Source organism: Odocoileus virginianus, chromosome 16 (genome assembly GCF_023699985.2).
Source record: "Odocoileus virginianus isolate 20LAN1187 ecotype Illinois chromosome 16, Ovbor_1.2, whole genome shotgun sequence".
Lineage (NCBI taxonomy): Eukaryota > Metazoa > Chordata > Mammalia > Artiodactyla > Cervidae > Odocoileus > Odocoileus virginianus.
In genome coordinates, this window is record NC_069689.1 from 53417151 (window position 1) to 53438307 (window position 21157).

At 49.0% G+C, this 21157-nt stretch overlaps 1 protein-coding gene across 10 annotated transcripts in view; it reads left to right on the plus strand.

Annotated features, from left to right (window-relative positions):
* AKAP13 (A-kinase anchoring protein 13) overlaps positions 1–21157 on the plus strand; it is a 314021-nt gene that overhangs the window by 279876 nt on the left and 12988 nt on the right. For 7 of the 10 annotated variants that reach the window (XM_070478204.1, XM_070478208.1, XM_070478209.1 and 4 more), the window contains 11 exons: positions 3493–3628; positions 4978–5090; positions 5690–5842; positions 6441–6691; positions 8228–8353; positions 8470–8587; positions 9655–9903; positions 13147–13223; positions 13993–14174; positions 14273–14355; positions 16792–16986. In XM_070478204.1, the coding sequence (XP_070334305.1) occupies positions 3493–3628; positions 4978–5090; positions 5690–5842; positions 6441–6691; positions 8228–8353; positions 8470–8587; positions 9655–9903; positions 13147–13223; positions 13993–14174; positions 14273–14355; positions 16792–16986 (1683 nt within the window). The remainder of the gene's footprint in view (positions 1–3492; positions 3629–4977; positions 5091–5689; positions 5843–6440; positions 6692–8227; positions 8354–8469; positions 8588–9654; positions 9904–13146; positions 13224–13992; positions 14175–14272; positions 14356–16791; positions 16987–21157) is intronic. The other 3 variants (XM_070478207.1, XM_070478210.1, XM_070478206.1) reach the window with 2 other exon arrangements.

A 21157-nucleotide genomic window follows, 5' to 3' on the forward strand; every position in this document is an offset into this window, starting at 1 on the left:
CAAAGCTCCACTTTGGTTTTGCTGAATGTTTTCCCATTTTCATTCTCCATCTCACTCCTTTCCCCTCATTAGTACACACTGTGGTATATTTAATGCAGACCTCTCTAATTTGCCGTATCTTCAGACGTATGTGTACTTCTGAAAATATCTCTTACTGTTTTGTGTGTTGAATTTAAATTAGACAGTATGACTTATCCATTCTGCTGCTGCTTTTCCCCTCAATATGGTTTTGAGATCTGCATGTGATATTATATGAAAGCTATCATCTCAAATTGCTGCGTGGTATTCTTTCAGAAACATATACCACATTTTAATTACCAGTTCCCCCCAAGACTTGAGTTGCCTCCGCCCGCTGCCATAAATAACACAGTAATGAATACCACATTAATTAGCTCATGGAACCCAGTTGAGACTCGCCCCCAGGCTGTGTTTTTCAAGGCCTATTTCCTGGATCAATTACAAGTGCCAGTTTTGGGCCCTGCCCAGACCTACGACATCAGAGAGTCCAGGGGTGGAGCTGGGTGCCCTGTGTGGTAGACGCTCCAGGTGATGGTGATGTCCATGCTTGAGTGTGAGAGCCACTGCCCCATGCCTGACTATTCTGAGCACTTCCAGATGGCTCGGAACGGCCACTCAGGCTGTGCTGCCAGTGAGGGTGTGGAGTCCTGTCAGACAGAAGTCTCGTTATTACCCATCTTTGCATGTAAATTCCTAGAGGAAAAGTTATGCCATACTGTCACCCACTGTAAGCAGTGATCCAGCCCATCCCAACACCTTTTACAAGCCCACTCTTACTTAAATTTTTTTCTTGAGTCTATGACATTTATCTCTTCTTTCAGAAATCTGCTTTCTTTCAAATCAGATACAAGCAGTCTTCCCCAAAGCTTCCTATGATAGTACCTCCAACCCCCATGTGTGTTCTTATTCCCCTGTTACCCACCAAAGTAAGGTAGCAGTAAGAGTCCAGGTGGTGGACTCAGATTGTGTGGGTGTGAGTCCTAGCACCCCACTTAACAAATTACTGGCCAGAGACGTATTAATGCGTCTTTCGTTACCTGAACATTATTGACTGGAGACTTTATTGGTATCCACCTACCTAACAAATTGCCAGCCACAAACGTTAGTTTCTGCAAAAATCCTCTAGTTAATAATGTGTTAGCAGCTGCATAACCTCAAGACGAACATTTACGGCTCCCCCCACCCCCCCATTCCTCGTGTTCCTCCTCCGTGGAAGGATGTAGTGGTACCATCAGGCGATCATTGAGTTTAAGTGAGGTGACGCCCGTGAAGCTGTTGGTGCTGGGCCTGCCTCAGTGTGAACGTTCCCGCTGCCGTCGGCTTCACGGGCACTGATGCCGGGCTCAGAGACAGTGAGCAGCTTCCTTGAGCGGGGATAGACTGGTTTCCAGCATTCCCAGAGCTCTCTCTCTCACCTCCCCCCACACCCACGCCGCCCTTAGATGCAAGTTGCTCTTGATAATCGTGAAGGCTCTGCGTGACCTGACTTGGTTCTGTTTCTCCAGCCATTGCCCCGATCCTGCATGTCCTCGCCCGGCCTGCCTCCTCATCTGCTTGTCATCTCCATTTCACGGTGGCACTGCGTGAGCATTTCTGCCTCCTTCAGACAGTCCTCCTCCTCAGAATGTCCTCTTTGCCTGTCTACCTGGCCACGTCCTCACTTCAGGGACTTCCCCATTCAAGGACTGATGTTTCTCCCTCCACCTGATTTTTTTTTTTAATAATTTTGTTTATTTATTTTTGGCTCTGCTGGGTCTTGGTTCCTGCATGGGCTTTTCTCTACTTGCGGGAAGCAGGGGCAGCTCTCTAGTTGCAGTGCACAGGCTTCTCGTGCGGAGGCTTTTCTTGTTGTGGAGCACAGGCTCTCGAGCACAAGTTGCGGCGCTCGGGCTTAGCTGTCCTGCAGCATGTGGGATCTTCCTGGACCAGGGATCAAACCTGTGTCTCCTGCAGTTGGCAGGCAGATCTGTACCACTGAGCCGCCAGGGCACTGCTCCTGCATCATATTTTATCTGCTCACCAGCTTCCTTCGGAGGCCCTGCGGTGTGCCCCAGCTCCCGCACACTAGAGCCTGTTCGCCTCTCTGCCTCTTGCCCTGCTTCCCTATTGGGCAAGGCCCCCCATCTCCTGGTGTTCTGCATATTTCCTGCAAGAAGGGTCTGGTCATGCCCCCGTGCAGCAGGTTTCTGCTGATTGCATCACCTTTTTCTGAATAGAATCTGAATGGTTTTATCCATTTTATTAAGTCAGGCACATCCTGTAATACTGTGAAACTGTAACAGCTGCCCCAGTTATTTCCTTCAGCTCCTGACGCTCCTAGGGCTGGACGGATAATGCTGCTCGCGTCTGGGACAGCAGCTTCGTTACCACGGAAAAATCATCTGTTACCCAGATGCCAGTGTGACTACTTGACCCAAAATCAGAGCTCCATTGTCCTCCTCGGGCGTGTGCAATGGCCATGAACTTGGGCACGCTCTGGGAGATGGTGAGGGACAGGGAGGCCTGGCATGCTGCAGCCCTTGGGGTCGTAAAGAGTCGGACGCGACTGAGTGACTGAACAGCACAAGAAATACTCAGTTATGAGGACAGATTAGCTGGGTTGCATCGAACACAGGTTGCATTTTCCTCCTCTGTAAATTAGAGGAGTTGGTCAAAATCTGTGTTCTCAGACATGTATAGAAGAAATGATTGAGAAGCTGGTAAAAACGTCTTAGACCCCTAAGTCCCACCCACACATGACAGACAGGGCTGGGTATTTGTATAACTCAAAAGCCCCTCACACGAAAAACACTGGACTAGGTCATCTCTGAGGCTGCTTGTGTCCTTAAAATTCTTTCAATCTCCTTTTCTCTTTGAATTAGTTTAAATTTTTAAATATATGTACTTTCAGTGATTCTTTATCCTTACTGCCTCATTTCCATCACACTCCACAGGTAACTCCATTTCTTATGTTTATCTTCTCCAAGTTTCTTTCTTAAAGCAGATACCAATTTGGATTATTTATTGCTTTTAAAACACAGCAATGGTCTGTGGCGCATGTTATTCTGCTCCTCGATTTTTTTTCCCCCTTAATGTGTTATCGTGCAGTTTTGTGTCAGTTCATGCAGGATGTGCTCGTTTTTATTTTACAGCTTCGTAGTATCCACCAGTAGGATATACCATGATTTATTAACTGACCTTACTTTGGTAACTCATTTTGCTTTTACTGAACTTTGCACTGAGTACCTTTGGTCATATACCATTGCAAGTGTAAACAAGTAAGTCTTGTGGAATGAACATGTCCTGAAGGAAACCCCTGGATCAATAGTTTCAATAACTGTTGCCACATTGACGTCCGCAGAGTTTTTGTCTCCAGTTACACCCCCAGGGTGATCTCTTACGGAGCAGTCTGTTCCTGTCTGATACTTGTCGGGCGGGTCCGTGCTGGAGGGCCCAAGTCACTGACGCTCCGTGGTGTCCTCTCGTACTCTGCAGCCTCCCAGCCCAAGGAGCGCCCTCGGTCAGCCGTTCTCCTGGCCGATGAAACCACTGCTGCCCCCGTGTTTGCTAACAGACGGTCCCAGCAGAGCACCATGCTTTCCAAAAGCGTCTCCATTCAGAACATCGCTGGGTAAGTGGGGGTGTGGAGACGGCACAGTTGACATCTCGGCGACGAGAGCATCATATACCATTTGACAAAAAGATGCTCTTGGGAAAGAACGTGTAACCTAACGAGTTGGTGCACAGCTGAGTGATGGAGACAGGCAGGGTGAGGATTACATTGGATGCAGCCGTTCTCTAACAAGGATCCCCACTGAACACCATCTCAAGTAAGGTTTTGTCCATGATCAGTCCTGCCTTTAAAGAACCTGCCTTCTAAGAGGATGATTTTTAGGTCAAAATAAGAAGTAGAAATAGGAAAGGAAAAAAAAAGTGATTTAATGCTGAATGTTGGGCTGCAACCACTTATATTTTTAGATGTCATACTTTTCCATTGGTCAGATGAACGTGGGAGGAGAGGGTAGTTTTGTTTTACCTTCTTTTTTATTCTGTTCTCCATCCTTGCGTCTTGCCTCTCCAGTCACGGGAGTGAGTAACGGGCCGAGAATGACAGGAGGCTCCCAGCCCCTCCTCTGCCCTGAGCTCCTCTGTGGTCCTGTGGGAGCTGCCGTGGCCCCTGGCTGTGGGTGATTGTGATGTGGCTGGCTGTTGGGGGTCAGGTGCCTGCCTTCCCACCAAGTAAAGAAGTCACCTCAAATGTAGGGCTCAAAGTGTCCCTGGCAGCTCTCCTCACCCAGGCTGGAGGAAGATTCCCAGCTGAAGGATGCAAATCTCCTTTTGTCTGTGTGTCCTCACCTCTGTGCTGGATAACACTTCCTCCTCCTTAAAAAAAAAGAAGAAAAAAAACTACAAGTATTTTTATATCATCTGCCTCAGTGGTGTGATTATATTCTTTTCAGAGTTGTTGAGTTAATCTCAGTTGGTTTATATTATGACTTTTAAAAGTTGGCCTTTAAACACAGTTTAGTTTTAAGTGACTCTGGCTTACCTCTGTGCCATACCACAAACATAGCGGGTGCCTGATGTGCTAGCTGGGATCGAGAAAAGTCCAGAGAATATGGTTTAGCGTTAAGTGATGGCTCTTTAGGTGTTTAGGGAACACAAGGGAAAGGTGTTGTGGTTAGACACGAGTTTCAAACAGAAATTTCATTTGTAATGTGTACGCAGTTTGAAAGAAGAGCATTCTTCTTGTTACTTACGGTTTAAAATAAAACTGCAAGGTTCAAGAAGTTCACGGTTGCAGTGAACTTAAAGTGAATTTAAAAGCCTCTGACCCCCTTCATAGTTCATGTTGCACGTTGGCAGGAACCTGACATAAGTAATTTGCCTTCGACATTGTCATTTTATAGTTTTTCAAATCTCCACAAACCATGGCTTCTCAGAATACACCTGAAAGTATGTGTTTCCTTCTGTCCCTAGAGTTGGCAACGATGAGAACATCTCGAACACCTGGAAGTTCCTGTCCCACTCAACAGACTCGCTGAATAAAATCAGCAAGGTCAACGAGTCCACGGAGTCCCTTACGGATGAGGGTAAGCGGAGGCCACGCCCTGTGTGGCAGGCGTCTGCAGAGACTGCCGTTAGCTGGGATGCAGGCACCGACGAAGCAACGGTGCCTGCCTCCTGGCTCCTGTGACGCTTCTCTGAACTGCCTGTGCAGCGTCAGATGCTTTATAGTGAGCTGCTGAACCTGCCTATCCAGTTGCTGGGTACTCGTCCACTGAAGGACGCCATTGCGTTTAATGTGGTCAGACTCTGCCGCAAACGCTGCTTCTTCCCCTAGACTTGCGTACACATTCAGTTCACAGTTGTAAACCTACTCTCTTAAACAAGGAAAGTCACCAGGACCCTTCTAGCTCCTGCTTCACGAAGTAATCATGTCTTAATCACCTTTAATTTAAGTGACTTTTTCACCCTTAACCAAAGTCTTGAATATAGTATACATCACTCTCGAACAGAAAATGCTCCTTTCTAATAGAATATATATATATTCTGTGAATATCACTGTCTTAGTGCAGAGTGCATAGTCTCATGAAGTTATCACCCCGAGGAATGTCCAGCATAGGTTTTTTTAGAAGTCACTGATGCAGGACTCTGACACCGATTTTTTCTTTTTTTTTTTTTTTTTGAGGAGTAGGTACAGACATGAATGAAGGACAGCTAATGGGAGATTTTGAGACTGAGTCCAAACAGCTGGAAGCAGAGTCTTGGAGTCAGATCGTGGATAGCAGGTTTCTGAAACAACACAAGAAAGATGTCGTCAAGCGGCAAGAAGTGATTTATGGTGAGACGCCTCACGTGCTCTGCTGAGATCTGATTCACGTAGTCTGGTGGGTGGTTTGTTGCACTATGGCAAGTCAGTTTTCAAGTATGTATTATAGCCATCTCCAAGATTTTCTTTAAAATGTTTGAGGTATAGAGACATTAATCTTATTTCTGTCCTTCCCTCTCTCTGTAAAATGATCTTCTTGAATTTTATCAAACATTTTATTGAATATGAGTGCTTATTTATGCAGTATTCTTAGAGATCCCCTATGACAGCACAGTTGAATTCCTCAGCTGCAGTGGAAACTAGACTAAAATACAAGTCCTTTCTGGGAAATGGGAGCACAGTCAGTTATGGAAGGTCCTGAATCCCAGTGAAGATAACTTTGGAAACCACCATTTGAGAGGGATGGAGTCCAGTATGCCCGTCAGAAAGTAGTATGAGATCCCGTTAAAAACAGGAACAGGATGAAAACTCTTAAGGGAAGAGGCAGCTCTTGACCCAGCATTAAAGTTTAAGTTGGACCATAAGCAGCCTTTAGACAGGCCTGGGCTTTCAGGAGCAGGGGAATCGGCAAGGGGGGCGTCCCTGACGGTCCAGCCCTGTCGCCCCCCAGAGCTGATGCAGACAGAGTTCCACCACCTCCGCACCCTCAAGATCATGAGTGACGTCTACAGCCGGGGCATGATGGCCGACCTGCTCTTCGAGCAGCAGATGGTGGAGAAGCTGTTCCCCTGCTTGGATGAGCTCATCAGTATCCACAGCCAGTTCTTCCAGCGCATCCTCGAGCGGAAGAAGGACTCCCTGGTAGATAAAAGCGAGAAGAACTTTCTCATCAAGAGGATCGGGGACGTGCTTGTGCAGCAGGTGAGCGGGAGCAGGGCCCCGGGCACTTCTCGCTCACACAGACAGACAGACAGACACACCCAAACACACACACACGCGCGCGCACAGGGGGCCGGTAGCCGTGTGTGCTCGTCCCGGCTGAACTGCCTGTGATCCCTGTGAGCTTGGGCAGGTGGTTCCATGTCTGCAGCCCTCAGTTTTCCTTTTCTGAGATTGAGGACAGTAGGTTTTCTCTTCTAATGCGGTTTTAAAACTTAAAAGCCATGCGTATATAAAGCGCCCAGTGTACATGCTAGGTGTGCCATGAAAGTCACCTTTCCTTGCTTTTGGGGGGTGCTGGCTTTGTGGTCGCTTAGAGCATCTCTGCTTCCAGCCTCTCTCTTGGCCGGGGTGGGGAAGGAAAGGCTCCCGTGAAGCTCTGGGATGAGGATCGCGTGCTGACCAGAGACAGTCCGCCTGGGATGGCTGCTAGCGTGTGCTGCAGGGACCACTTGCAGAAACTCGGCGGCCGCCCTGCGGTGAGCACAGCTTCAGATGAGGCAGCACTCGCGTGGGGATGATGGAAGGGCCACACAGAACTGTTGGGACCACTGGCCCAACTAGGATAAATAGCCCTAGTTACCATGGCTGTTTCTGATGGCTTTCTGACTTACCAAGGCGACATTCTTACGATGGCTTCTTCATGAAAGACTCCTAGTGAGTCCCTTCCTTTTGTTGCTGTTTTTACGATGGGTGGGAGTCAGAACACGTTTTGCACAGCGTGTGGCTCCTTCTGTGTTTATTATTTCTAAACATCCGTATCAGCTTTACTGACATATAAGTCATTAGCCGTGTGATCCACCCATGTAAAGTGTGCTGTTCAGTGGTGTTTAGTATATCCATGGATTTGAGCAGCCGCCACCAGGGCCAGTCATAGAGCATTTTTATCGTTATCACCCACACCCACTTCCCCGACTTCCCCAGCCCTAAGCAACCACTGACGTACTTTCTCTCTGGATTTGCCTGTTCTGGACATTGTATATAAATGGAATAAAACAGTATGTTGTTCTTAGTGATTGTACTTTTCATGTGTAAGTACCACATTTTATCCATTTATCCTTTGATGGACATGAGGATTAGTTCCCCTTGGTTGAGGGCTGTTGTGAACAACGCTGCTGGGAACACTCATATGCATGTTTTTGTGTGGACATGTTTTTATGGCCAGGAGTGGAACTGCTGGGTCATATGGTGACTGTGTGTTTAACTTCTTGAGGAACTGCCTGTCTTCCAAAGCTCCTGCACCATTTCACTCTTGTGGGGGAAGTTAGGAGGAAGATCCCCTGGAGGAGGAAATGGCAGCCCACTCCAGTATTCTAGTCTGGAGAATCCCACGGACAGAGGAGCCTGGCAGGCTGCAGTCCGTGGGGTTGCAGAGTCAGGCATGATTGAGCCACCAAGCATGAGCGCAATGAGGAAGCCCTCCTGGGTTATACGCACAGCGTGACCCTTGGCACACAGTGGTAACACGAGTTTAGTGCCCCGAGTGGTGGCGTAACCCCTGCTCACTTTCCTCCACAGTTCTCGGGGGAGAATGCCGAACGCTTAAAGAAGACATACGGCAAGTTTTGTGGGCAGCACAACCAGTCTGTGAACTACTTCAAAGACCTCCACACCAAAGACAAGCGCTTTCAGGCCTTTGTGAAGGTAGTGACGTGAAACGTGGAATTCCCCACCGTTGCCCAGAGCCTGGTGTCCCTGTGAGGTTTAGCCTTCCCCTTCCCCTCCGGGTCATTCCTAACATTCAGTCTCCTCCCTTGCAGAAGAAGATGAGCAGCTCGGTCGTTCGGAGGCTGGGAATCCCCGAGTGCATATTGCTTGTAACCCAGCGGATCACCAAATACCCGGTTTTGTTCCAGAGAATACTGCAGTGTACCAAAGGTGAGTCTGTCTTGAATCAGTCTTACCTGCCAGTGGCCCCTTCCCTGTCTGTCCAGCAGAGGCGCTGTAGAAGGACTCTTCCACGTCAAGGAGGACTAAAAGAGAAGCCTGTGTTTTCTCTTAAAAATGGTTTTCTCGAGTGCAAACGTGAGATGTCACGTCACCAGACTTAGAGTGAATGAGAGCGAGAAGGGGAGGAACCGCTCCGTGATCCCAGCCAAGAGCTCAGTGGCCCGAAGAGCTTGGCACGTGTCTCCCTGCTGGGAGAGGACACGCCCAGCTCACCTGCAAGTGCAGGGATCGCTACTGTTTCTCAGTTAATCGGTGCCTCCTGTTCTTCTCTCTGCTGCTCCTGCTCCGCCAGTTACATTAAGGATCGGCTGAAACAAAGACATAGGTTAAAAAACCAGAGGCACCTCTTCCTCCCTAAAGGTGTTGGATTCCTACCACTTTAGAAGGTAGCTTGTGGGACTTCCCTGGTGGTCCAGTGGCTAAGACTCCTCCCTCCGAGTGTAGGGGGCCCAAGTTTGATCCCTGGTCAGAGAACTAGATCCCACATGCGTCAGCTAAAGGTCCCAACTAAGACCTGGTGCAGCCAAATAAGTATTTATACATCTATGTATGTGTATACGGGGCTTCCCTGATGACTCAGATGGTAAAGAATCCACCTGCAACGCGAGAGACCTGGGTTCGATCCCTGGATGAGCAAGATCCCCTGGAGAAGGGCATGGCAACCCACTCCAGTATCCTTGCCTGGAGAATCCCGTGGACAGAGGAGCCTGGCGGGCTACAGTCCATGGGGTCGCAGAGTCAGACAGGACTGAGCGACTAAGCACAGCACATATGTGTATAGAGAGAGAGAACGTAGCTCGTGAGTGCACGTCGTCTGTCCCACTGAAATGCCTAACCTTATTTAAACGCTGACCGAGCGGGAGGTCGGCACGTGGCTGCAGCGTGTTGGCCTCGCTCTGCCCATGTGCCCGCAGAGCACGGACGGGGCGGCGGGGCACGGAGGCAGGGCGCCCTCCTCCGGCCCCGTCAGGACCGAGCGCTCCTCTCCTCCTCAGACAACGAGGCGGAGCAGCAGGACCTGACGCAGTCCTTGGGCATGGTGAAGGAAGTGATCAGCGCCGTGGACAGCAAGGTGGCAAGTTATGAAAAGAAGGTCCGTCTGAACGAGATCTACACGAAGACCGACAGCAAGTCAATCATGAGGATGAAGAGCGGCCAGATGTTCGCCAAGGAGGACCTGAGGCGGAAGAAGCTGGTGCGGGATGGGAGCGTGTTTCTGAAGAGCGCGACCGGGAGGCTGAAAGGTGAGCCCGCTCGCGCCTGACGCTCCGCGCGCTCCAGGGGGAGCGGGCAGGGCGCAGGTGGCCCAGACCGCTGCCGGGACCCTCGTCCAGGCGTTCCCCGGGAGCAGCCGCCGTCCAGTCCTCAGTTTTCTCAGAAAGGCCTGGGCTGAGGTGGCTCGCAAGCCACATCGAGCACAGTAAGGCAACAAGGATCTGGTGCAGTCGGGTGCGTGAGAAGATTTTTAAAGAGCAAAGAGTCAGCGTCATACTCAGATGCGAGCTCTTAAGGCAGATGTAGTCTCCCATGAGAGACGGGCGGCAAATTTGGGGTCGGGGTCTCTGGCAAAACCACTGCCAGGAGGGATGCACCATCAGTTGCACCATTCATAGGTTCTCTGAGGTTAAAAATACCTCATCAGTTGTTCCAAAGAAATGTTAGAGGATTCTCAGTTCCTGAGACCTTAGAGAAATGTTTAACTCACAACTCGACTTATTATTATACTTTGTTGTTCGCATCTTTTATTTTTCTCTAAGAAAATGAGATCATGAAGGATACTCATTTCCTGTTTGATCTTAGTTTTTTTTTTTTTGTAATGATCAGCCCCATCAAGTTAAGGAAGTTAGGAGGTCTGTTCATTCATCTGTGCATCTGGTCTGTTGGGTTTTTTGTTTTGTTTCTTTAATAATTTTCCTCATCAAACCCATATCCTCTGGGTCTGTCTGGTAACTCTGACCTCACCAGTAGCCTTGAGTGCCCCCAGCCTGCCTCCCTGGCCTCAGTGAGCTGAGCACACAAAGCCGCCCCACTGGCAAAAAAAACCTCAGGAGTGAACTGGCCACGGGGTCGGTGATGCCGCAGGCTGCCGACAACGCCCAAGCGTCCTTAGCCAGCTCGGGTCTCCCCCTGCTCAGAGCGAGGCATGAAGGTGGATGACACAGGACACCCTGCTTAGAGGTTGGGCTCGGACTGCAGAGACGTTTAAAGAGGTTCTTGCCCTGCAGTGTGATGACTGCTGGAACAGAGGTGTGAACTGGGGACAAGGAGAGGGGCCTTCGAGTCACGTTTTGAAGGATGGAGAGGAGGCAGCATGAGAGCTCAGACCCTGGGAGGGGCAGGCGGGCAGGCAGCGGAGCGAGGCAGGAAGTACAGCCAAAGCATGAGTCTGGGCCGGCTGGGGGTGGACACGAGCTCCGGGGGTGGCAGGGGCTCACTGCAGAGGGTGTGAGCAGGGCAGGGGTGGATCCAAGTGTGGGCGGTGCAGGGCTGCATAGGGCCGAGAAGCCCAGGGGGACCGCCGACCGAGCCGAGGACAGTCCCTGGTGCGGGGACCTGGGGGAGGGTCCTCGAGGCAGGGTCACTTCAGAGGGAAGAAACACCCCTTCCGGCCCCAGCCAGCTCTGCATCTCCCTACTCCATGGTGAATTGCATGGTCCCCAGGGCTCCCTGTGACACCCTGAGGCCACAGCCGGGGGCTCTGGCCTCCCCGCCGCCACCTGGTCATGAAGTGCCGGTCCTCTTGTGAGAGCAGGCTTCCTAGAGCGGCCACTGCCTGGAGCCAGCGCCGTGTTCCTTCTCTACACAGCAATTGATTCATTCGTTCCCGAAATAAAAAATAATCGGTTCCAGCTGTTGGAATGAAGTCGTGGTCCAAGCAGTGGCAGAATGATAGGCCCAAAACGTCTCCAGCGGTGAGAGAAGTTGGTTTCTAGTCATTTCCCCCCACGGTGAACTTGTGCCAAGGACAGCCAGTCCTGTGTCAAGTAACCCTTGCAAGGGAGTGGGATTGTTTTTCTCTGATCTGCTGACACTGATCACATAAACTTCAGGATCAAAACTGAAATTGAAACTTAATGTGTTGGGACCTTTTTTATTTATTTATTTTTGGCAGACACCTGAACTAGGTAAAAGTAAATTTAAAAAAAAACTAAGTTGTCAAAACTAATGGTAGTGCATGGAAAATTACTGTGGTCTGTGCTGAAAACTAGACCTCCCCAGGACTCCAGCCTGCTTGCTTCTGTTCCTTGTAGCTTTACCGTGAATTACACAGGGGGGCACCCCCGTCTTGGCAGAAGTGGTGGAAAAGTCCGGGAGGGGCCTGACCACCCAGGAGGGGGCTGCAGAAGTCAGCCTTTTGTTTTCTCCAGGGAGTCATAGGCGCCCCAGCCCCTTTCCTGGCTGAAGGTGGTGCCAACAGGGGCCAGCCCGTGAGGTCTCAGTTGACGACTCGCCTCCATGTCCCGCTTTGTCCTTAACGGAGTGCTGGGAAATGTCAGTGCATACTCTTCAAGAATTAGAGCAACTGTTGGTGGCATTCTTTTGATTTCTGGATCCAACTAGAGATGTTATTTTTCATTTATTTATTTATTTTGAACACCAAAAACATTTTGTATTGGTATATAGCCAATTAACAGTGTTGGAACAGTGTTTCAGGTGGACAGCAAAGGGACTCAACCTTACATGTATCCATTCTTTTCCAAACCCCTCCCATCCAGACTGGCACATCGCATTGAGCAGAGTTCCCTGTGCTAGACAGCAAGTCCGTGTTGGTTATTCATTGTAAATAGAGCGGTGTATGCATGACCTTCCTAACTGTCCGTTGTTCCCCCTGCCCCCACCCCCCACCCCCGGCAAGCATAACCAGCTAGAGATGTTAATTTGCCTCTGGTTGCGTCTCAGTTGAGAAGAGCAGGCCATCTCCGTGGCACGGAGAGGTTGAGGTTGCTGGCGCCTTGTTGGGCTGAGCAGAGCGCGGTGCTTCATGTACTTGAGAAGGCCTGGGTGTTGGGAGGCCCCCTTGTCCTCCAGGGCCTGTGGAGGAAGCCTGCCTTTGATGATTAGGCTGAGATAGGCCTCTGCATCACATCCTGGTAGCCTTCTGTCTGCTGCCCCACGCCTTTCCCCTTACCGTGATCTGAAGCCGAGAAACACTGTGACCAAGAGTATTTTGTGGAATGTGTTGCTGTAGTCCTGCTTCCCAACTTTTATGCTTAAAAACCTTGCCTTGTGGGATCCGTCTTTCCAGCACTGAGTACTCAGACCTTCCCAGAACAGGGTTTTTGGTGATCAATCCCATTTCAAAATGCCTCTGAAAATTCTACTGGCCAGATGTGGACCCTGCAGAAGTGTCAGACCCTTGCCTGGGAGGAGCGTGATGAAGTGCAGTGTGGGCGAGCTGCTGGGTCATCATCTGGTCGGGTGCCCTGGAGGTGCTTCCCTGCTCACTGATGGAGTGATCGTGGTTCTCTCTCCTCCCCGCTCTGCAGAGGTTCAGGCGGTCCTGTTGACTGACATCTTGGTCTTCCTTCAAGAAAAAGACCAGAAGTACGTCTTTGCGTCATTGGTAAGCTGAGCTGCTCACCTCTACTGTTTGTAATTAACAGTGTTCACAACCGTGAGGGTCGGTGGTGAGTATAGTTCAGTGTTATTGCTCAGTCACCCTCTTAACACTGACCCAGGCAGATTCCTCTGGGTCATTTCTCACATAGCCTTGCAGTTTTCTGCCCACCTTCCTCCCCCCAGTTGTTTTTCTGCTCCCTCAGAAACCTTCTGAGAGCCTTTGGCATTTGATCCAAAAAGAAATCTGTCATTGTAGTCTTCTCATGTATTATGTCTTACAAATCATTCTCCCTTATAACCTTGCCAACCAGAGTCTATGACAAAAACCAGAAAGGACTCGAACCTTGATAGCCTTAAATTTTTGTTTCCTTTTTGGAAATTTTCTGTTGGGTAAAATGCAGTGAAATAACGAGCTATTTGGTTTTTCTCCTAAATCTGCCATTGTTTGTTAAGCCATATGCTTTTTTTTTTTTAAATTGGAGAGAAAAGCAAGGTATCATGTATTAACCCATATATTTGGAATCTAGAAGAATGGTACTGATGAACCTGTCTCAGGGCAGGAATAGAGATGCAGATGTAGAGAACGGACTTGTGGACACAGCAGGAGAAGTGGAGGGTGGGATGCATTGAGAGAGCAGCCCTGGCATATATACACCTCCGTGTGTAAGCCACAGGCTCTTCAAGGGCATCTAGTCCGTCCTGAGATGGAAGCTGTCTTAAGAGTTGGGTTGTTGCATCCACATCTTTCTAGCTATGCTCTCCCCACTTTCCAGGACCAGAAATCAACAGTGATCTCTCTGAAGAAGCTGATTGTGAGGGAAGTAGCGCACGAGGAGAAAGGCTTGTTCCTCATCAGTATGGGGATGAAGGACCCGGAGATGGTGGAAGTCCACGCCAGCTCCAAGGAGGAGCGCAACAGCTGGATTCAGATCATCCAGGACACGATCAACACCCTGTGAGTCTCAGCCCACCCTCCGGGATCGCGTGATGGACGGGCCGCCGTCAGGGTGACAGACCTCTGAGTGACGTGCTGTTCTGTTGTGGTTGTGTCAGGAACCGAGATGAAGATGAAGGAATTCCTAGTGAGAACGAGGAAGAAAAGAAGATGTTGGACACCAAGGCCCGGGAGTTAAAAGGTGAAGCTGCTGGAAGTGGCCCAAGGGCCTGTCAGGGCAGTGGGGTGCGAGGGGAAGCGGGCGCCGTCACACAGAACCCCTGCAGGTTTTCAGTCGATCCCAGAGCCAGCCAGACAAAAGAGAAGCCAGGTCAGAGCCGACACAGGTTCCTGTACAGTGAGTGTGGCCCGGGGGGGACGCGTCTGACACCAGATTGTGCGGATGTTGCTTCTCTGTCTCGGGGTCAGTGTCTGTGGGCCCTGGGGACAGGCTCGGTACTTTGTCACGGAAGAAGTTGCTGGAATTCACAGGCACATCTGAGATTAAAACAGGAAGGAGAGAAGAAAGGTGCTTGAGGGAAAGAATTTCCCAGTTAATACGTTTATCGGTCACCGCTGCCACGGTGCCCTGCGTTCCAAGGGTGTCACTTAGGGCGAAGTGTGCTTCTAGCTGAGGTTGGACCACTGTCTGTCGAGGCCTGCTGTCCTGTGCGGTCTCATCTCCGCCCCTGCAAGGCTCTACTCTAAGCAGTGAGAAAGCTGGGCCCGCCACAGCGGAGCAGCCCGGGGCCTCGAGCCCCGTCCCTGCAGAGCCGGGCTCTGCTGTCTGCCGAGCTGCTCTTGTGACTTCCGCTTTGGTGCTGCTGAGTGTTCTGAAAGAGGCGTGTGTGGTGCTCTGGAGAGAAGTAAGGCCCAGAGTCAAGTACATGTAGGCTTCCAAGGTGTTCAGTTCATTCTCTTTCAACATTGAGAGGGGAAAAAAAAAGATGGACAGATTTAGACTGGAGCCAGTGTCTCGTTGTTATCTCTTCTTGTGAGTAGGATGGCAGAGAGGAGAACCTCCTGTTTTTTAATTGAAGGATAATTGCTTTACAGTATCGTGTTGGTTTTCTGCCATGTACATGAGCATGAAGGGAACAGCCTTCTCTTCACACGCCTGATGCACCTGGCCAGGCACCGTGCTCGGGGCTGGAGATGCAGTGATTCCTGACCTGGAGTCCCTGCCCGTGAGGGAGACCTACGTAGATGACAGGCCCTGCAGACCCCAGCCACATAGAGAGTGTGTGGGACCCGGGAATCCTGCCTGTAGTCAGTCTCACGGAGAAACTGACCCGTGACGCTACATCTGGGAAAAAAAAACTCACCAGATGAAGAACAGTTAGGTAGAAAATGAAAAAGGAATGAAGGTCTAGTGTGTCTGGGAGTCAGGGCTGAGTGATGGGAGACCAAGCCTGGAAGCCACCACATGTTGAAGTTCAAACGGGGACTGATACAGTTTTTGAGCAAAATGTAAACAAGTTTTTTAAATCAGTATTGATGCCAGTTGGGAGAATTGCTTGCAGGCGCTGGGAGAGCCCAGTAGGAGTGGGAACGCCAACTGGGGGAATCTCCGAAGTTGGGTGAGAAGTGGGCTTGGAGGCAGGGTGGAGGCGAGTGAGAAATGGGGAACCGCTGGGGGTGGTGGGACAGAGTGTGGAGAAAAACCTCCCCCAGCTCTCCAGCCTGGGTATCCGGGGGGTGAAGGTGCTGTTGACTGAGGAAGAGGCCGGGGCTCCAGGGAGGAGGTGGGTGGGGTGGGGGCAGGAGCAGAGAACAGAGGCTTCTGACCTGCAGAGAACTAGGCGTCTCAGTGGAGATGCCACTTGACAATGAGACTCAGCAGTCTGGTGCCCGAAAAGTGAGTAGGACTTGGATACCTTGTGTGAGTTAATGGGCTTCCCTGGTGGATCAGACAGTAGAGAATCTGCCTGCAATGTGGAAGACTCAGGTCTGAGTCGGGAAGATCCCCAGAGAAGGGAATGACAGTCCACTCCATCCTGTGGACAGAGGAGCCTGACGGGCTACAGTCCATGGAGTCGCAGAGTCGGCCACGACTGAGCGACTAACACTTTGAGTTGTCAGCCCGTGAGCGGTAACTGAAGCTGTGGGGGTGAATGAGATCCCCCAGAAGGAAGTGTGTAAGGTGTGGAGAGCAGTCGGGGGGTGGGTGGCGGGGACCAAGCCTGTGCAGGTCTGTAACGTGCCAGAGACAGCGTGGGAGGAAGGGAGCCGGCCTAGCAGTGTCTGAGGGCCCGGGGCGGGGAACAGGTTTCCCTGTCGCTGGAGAAGAGATGGAAGGTTTGATTGGATGCAGGCGTGAAAGGTCCCCTTGGAGAGAGCAGAGCCAGGGAAGAGTGCAGGGGCTGAGCAATGAACAGGGCGATGGGAGAGTGGGACACAGCGCACACTTGCTACATCAGAAATTCCCAGGTTTGCTTCAAAAGACCCAGGATAGTTTTCCAAGTAGACATGATGGATGAAAAATCGGATACTGCCCTCAGAGTGAAACGGGAAGGGGGCGTGGGGGAAGCTGTGTTCCTTGTTGTCCCAGGCGTTGCCACGAGGTGGCGTATGTGTCTCAGTCATCGCCTCTCGCTGACCTGTCAGATGACCAGATCCCTTCTCCAAACGCCCGCAGAGCAACTTCAGCAAAAGGACCAGCAGATCCTGCTCCTGCTGGAAGAGAAGGAGATGATTTTCCGGGACATGACTGAATGCAGCACGCCCTTGCCAGAGGACAGCTCCCCAACCCACAGCTGTAGAACCCTCTTCCGCTCCAACACAGAAGAGGCTCTCAAAGGAGGACCTTTAATGAAAAGTGCAATAAATGAAGGTAATTTACATTCAGCATCACCACCCCCCAACCCCCGCCACAGTGGTTTGCACGCTAGCATTATCTACCAGTGAGTACTTTTTTTCGTTGTAAAATGAAGCACAAAATACAGAAAACAACCCAAAACGTGTTTTGCTTCAGTAAATTATTATCAAGTGAGCATCCTTATAACTATTTCCCAGGTCAAGAAATAAAATGTGGCCAGATCTCTAAAAGCCTTTCCACATCTCCTGTCCCCATCACAGCTCTCTCCTTCCCTCCCACAAGGCACAGGTATTATGACTTTTAGAGTAATGACTTAGGTTTCTTGATGGTTTTATGTGGCCATGTAAAATCATATATGTGGTTTTAGGCATGTTTATAGACACTGTGATTTAGTTGTGTCTGTGGTTTTTGATACTCATTTTTAAGGTTCTTCATTTACAGTCCTCCACCTGCCCCACCATCCCTTTCTTTTCCACACAGGTTATCCGTGAGCTTTTTGGCCTACAGGGTTCTCTTTTTGGACTTTATTCATGCAGTGGTTCTGTTCTTCTGCCTTCTGTTTCCTTCAGATGCTCAGCTGGGTTTGGGGGCTCAATTGCTCAGAGGTGAAACCCCTTTGGCAGGCTGTGTTCCTGTAGTGTTTCATCTGGAGCCACAAACTGTCTAGTTGTCTTTTTTATTATTTTTTGTAACATATAGGAGAAGCACGATAAAAGGATACATCTTTTTTTTCCCCCTATTATTTACCAATTTTCAAAATAGTGAACTGTCTTATGGTCATATTCTGAAAGTGACCAGTACTGTTAAAATATTAGTATAGACTCATGGATTTAAATATATCTGATGGGCTTTGAGCCATTGCAGTTCTTATCCTTATTGAGAAGGTTTAAAAGGGCCTCCCTCTCTGCCAACGTGCACCTTTTCGTGTTGCCTCTGAACCCTTTTGACATGACCCCAGCAGTCTTTGAGAGCCGCTCTGCTGTTTGCTCTGTTAAGATGTTCTGGGCTCATCTTGTTTTCTGCACATGTCTGGCATTAGCCTTTCTCTGAGAAGCTGTGGTTTCTTCTAGTGGGAAATGATGTCTCACGACCACTATCTAGGTGCTGGGGGTGGTTGTCACTGCTGGACTTTTCACTGTTAGTAGGTTGGGCCTTGTCAGTGGACCTCTTGGGTGGAAATGTGTATGTGGGGGGTGGTAATGATTACACTGGTATGTATTTAGTTCCGCTTGTGAACTGTGGTGTTTTTACTTGCGTGCTCAGCTGTGTCTGGCTCGTTGTGACCCCATGGGCTGTAGCCCTCCCGGCCCCCCGTCCAGGGGGTTATCCCGGCAAGAATACTGGTATGGAGTGCCATTTCCTTCTCCAGGGGGTCTTCCCAACCCAGGGATCAAACCTGTGTCTCCTACGTTGGCAGGTGGATTCTTTACCACCGAGCCACCTGGGAAGCCCTGTTTCTACTTTATCTCTTCTGTATTGCACCTGTATCTCTTTTCTTCCGTATTGTGAATCCTCATTCTTAAGGATACATTATAGAAATAAAGTATCCTATATTTACCCTAACACACAGGTACTAATATTACTATCACTAAATAGGACTGTTACATGCTATGCCCTCCCATCCCCCCGTTTGATCAGTGGTACACTGTCAGCTTCCAACCATTGTGTGTGACACTCCCCTTTTAAGACCTGTAGTCTTCGTTCTGCAGGGATCATCACCAGTTCTCATCAGCGACCCTCCAGTCATTTTGGATGTCTGAAGCTTACTCTTTAGTTCCTCCAAAAGATTCATGAGGATAATACCCACCAAGTCCTTGCATACTGGTGATAACTTGTGCCTTTATACTGGAAAGTCTGTTCTACTGGGTGTAAAATCCTTGGTTCCCAGTTTCTTCAAGTACCCTAATTCTCAGATGTGTTACTTATTTTTCTCTGACGTAAAACATTTCAGAGTCCAGTCATAATTTGATTTCCCCCATATGTAAGTCACATGCTCTTTGCCTTGACACCCACAGGATTCTTTTCCCTAGATCCAGGTTGTTTTACTAGAATGTGCCTTGGTGACAGTGATTCTGGAATGATGTTCTCAGGTTTACAGTGTTCTATTTTGATTTATAGTCGCAAACTTTTCAGATTTCAGAGATGTGTTCTTATAGCTCTCAGTGTTTTTCTTGTGCACTTGCTTTGATTTTCTTCCTCAAGAACTCCCACTATCTATATTATTGGATCACCTTTGACTGTCTTCAGCACTTCTTGCTTTCCCAGAGTGCTTTTTTTTATATCTTCATCTTTTAACATGTAAATATATCCTTTCACCTTCTGTTTTCTTAAGTCATTTTCTGTTGGGTTTACTTGCTCTCAGATTCTAGTTTAGTTTTCAGAAAGGGGTATTTTTTTGTTTGTTTCTAGTTATTTGAGTTTTGCCACCTCCCTTCTGTGTCTCTTCATTCTGACTAGGTTCTTCCAAATCTTGAGTCTTTTTTTTTTTTTTAAACCTTGTTAGCTCACTTACTTTATGGACATGTCCTTCTGATGTGCTTTTATTATGTGTAGGGCAGCTGCACCCCTTTTTCTTTCTCTCTCTTTTTTCTTAACTTTGTGTGGGATTTGACTTTGATATTTTTCTGTCACTCATTTTCGTTTAAAAATTCCAATCCCAAAGAAAGGCACTGCCAAAGGATGTTCAAACTACCGTACAACTGCACTCCTCTCACACACTAGCAAAGTAATACTAAAAATTCTCCAAGCGAAGCTTCAATAGTATGTGAACCGAGAACTTCCAGATGTTCAAGCTGGATGTAGAAAACACAGAGGAACCGGAGATCAAATTGCCAACATCTGTTGGATCATAGAAAAAGCAAGAGTTCCAGAAAAACATCCACTTCATTGACTACACCAAAGCCGTTGACTGTGTGGATCACAACAAACTGTGGAAAATTCTTAAAGAGATGGGAGCACTAGACCACCTGACCTGCCTCCGGTGAAATCTGTATGCAGGTCAAGGAGCAACAGTTAGAACCGGATGTAGAACAATGGACTGGTTCCAGATTGGGAAAGGAGTACATCAAGGCTGTGTATTGTCACCCTGCTTAAACTTCTATGCAGAGTACATCATGAGAAACACTGGGCTGGAGGAAGCCCAAGCTGGAATCAAGATTGCCGGGAGAAATATCAATAACCTCAGATATGCAGATGACACCACCTTATGGCAGAAAGCAAAGAAGAACTAAAGAGGCTCTTGGTGAAAGTGAAAGAGGAGAGTGAAAAAGTTAGCTTAAAGCTCAACATTCAGAAAACTAAGATCATGGCATCTGGTCTCATCCCTTCATGGCAAATAGATGGGGAAGCAGTGGAAACAGTGACAGACTTTATTTTCTTGGGCTCCAAAATCACCGTATATGGTGACTACAGCCATGAAATGAAAAGACGCTTGCTCCTTGGCAGAAAAACTATGACCGACCTACACAGCATATTAAAAAGCAGACATTACTTTGCCAACAGAGATCCATCTAGTCAAAGCTATGGTTTTTCCAGTAGTCATGTTTGGATGTAAGAGTTGGAGTATAAAGAAAGCGGAGTGCCGAAGAATTGATGCTTTTGAACTGTGGTGTTGGAGAAGACTCTTGAGAGTCCCTTGAACTGCAAGGAGATCAGACCAGTCCATCCTAAAGGAAATTAGTTCTGAATATTCATTGGAAGGACTGATGCTGAAGCTGAAACTCCAGTGCTTTGGCCACCTGATGTGAAGAACTGACTCATCTGAAAAGACCCTGATGCTGGGAAAGATTGAAGGCAGGAGTAGAAGGGGACGACAGAGGATGAAATGGTTAGATAGCATCACTGACTCGATGGACATGAGTTTGAGTAAACTCTGGGAGTTGGTGATGGACAGGGAAGCCTGGCATGCTGCAGTCCATGGGGTCACAAAGAGTCAGACAGAACTGAGTGACTGAACTGAACTGAAACTTTTAGGCTCAGATAGGTTTTTTCACTTCATGGACTCTTCTATTGTTCTCCTGCAGTGTTTTTAGAAGGTGACTGTGACTTTTCTTAGGAGATTCCTGGCCTCTCTTCTCCCTTTTTCCACATGGACCTTCTTTTTCCTTCGTCTCTCCTGCTCGATTTCTACTCCATATTCAGCTCCTTTCTATGGGACACTGCTGGCTCTAGAAGAGAACCGTGGCTG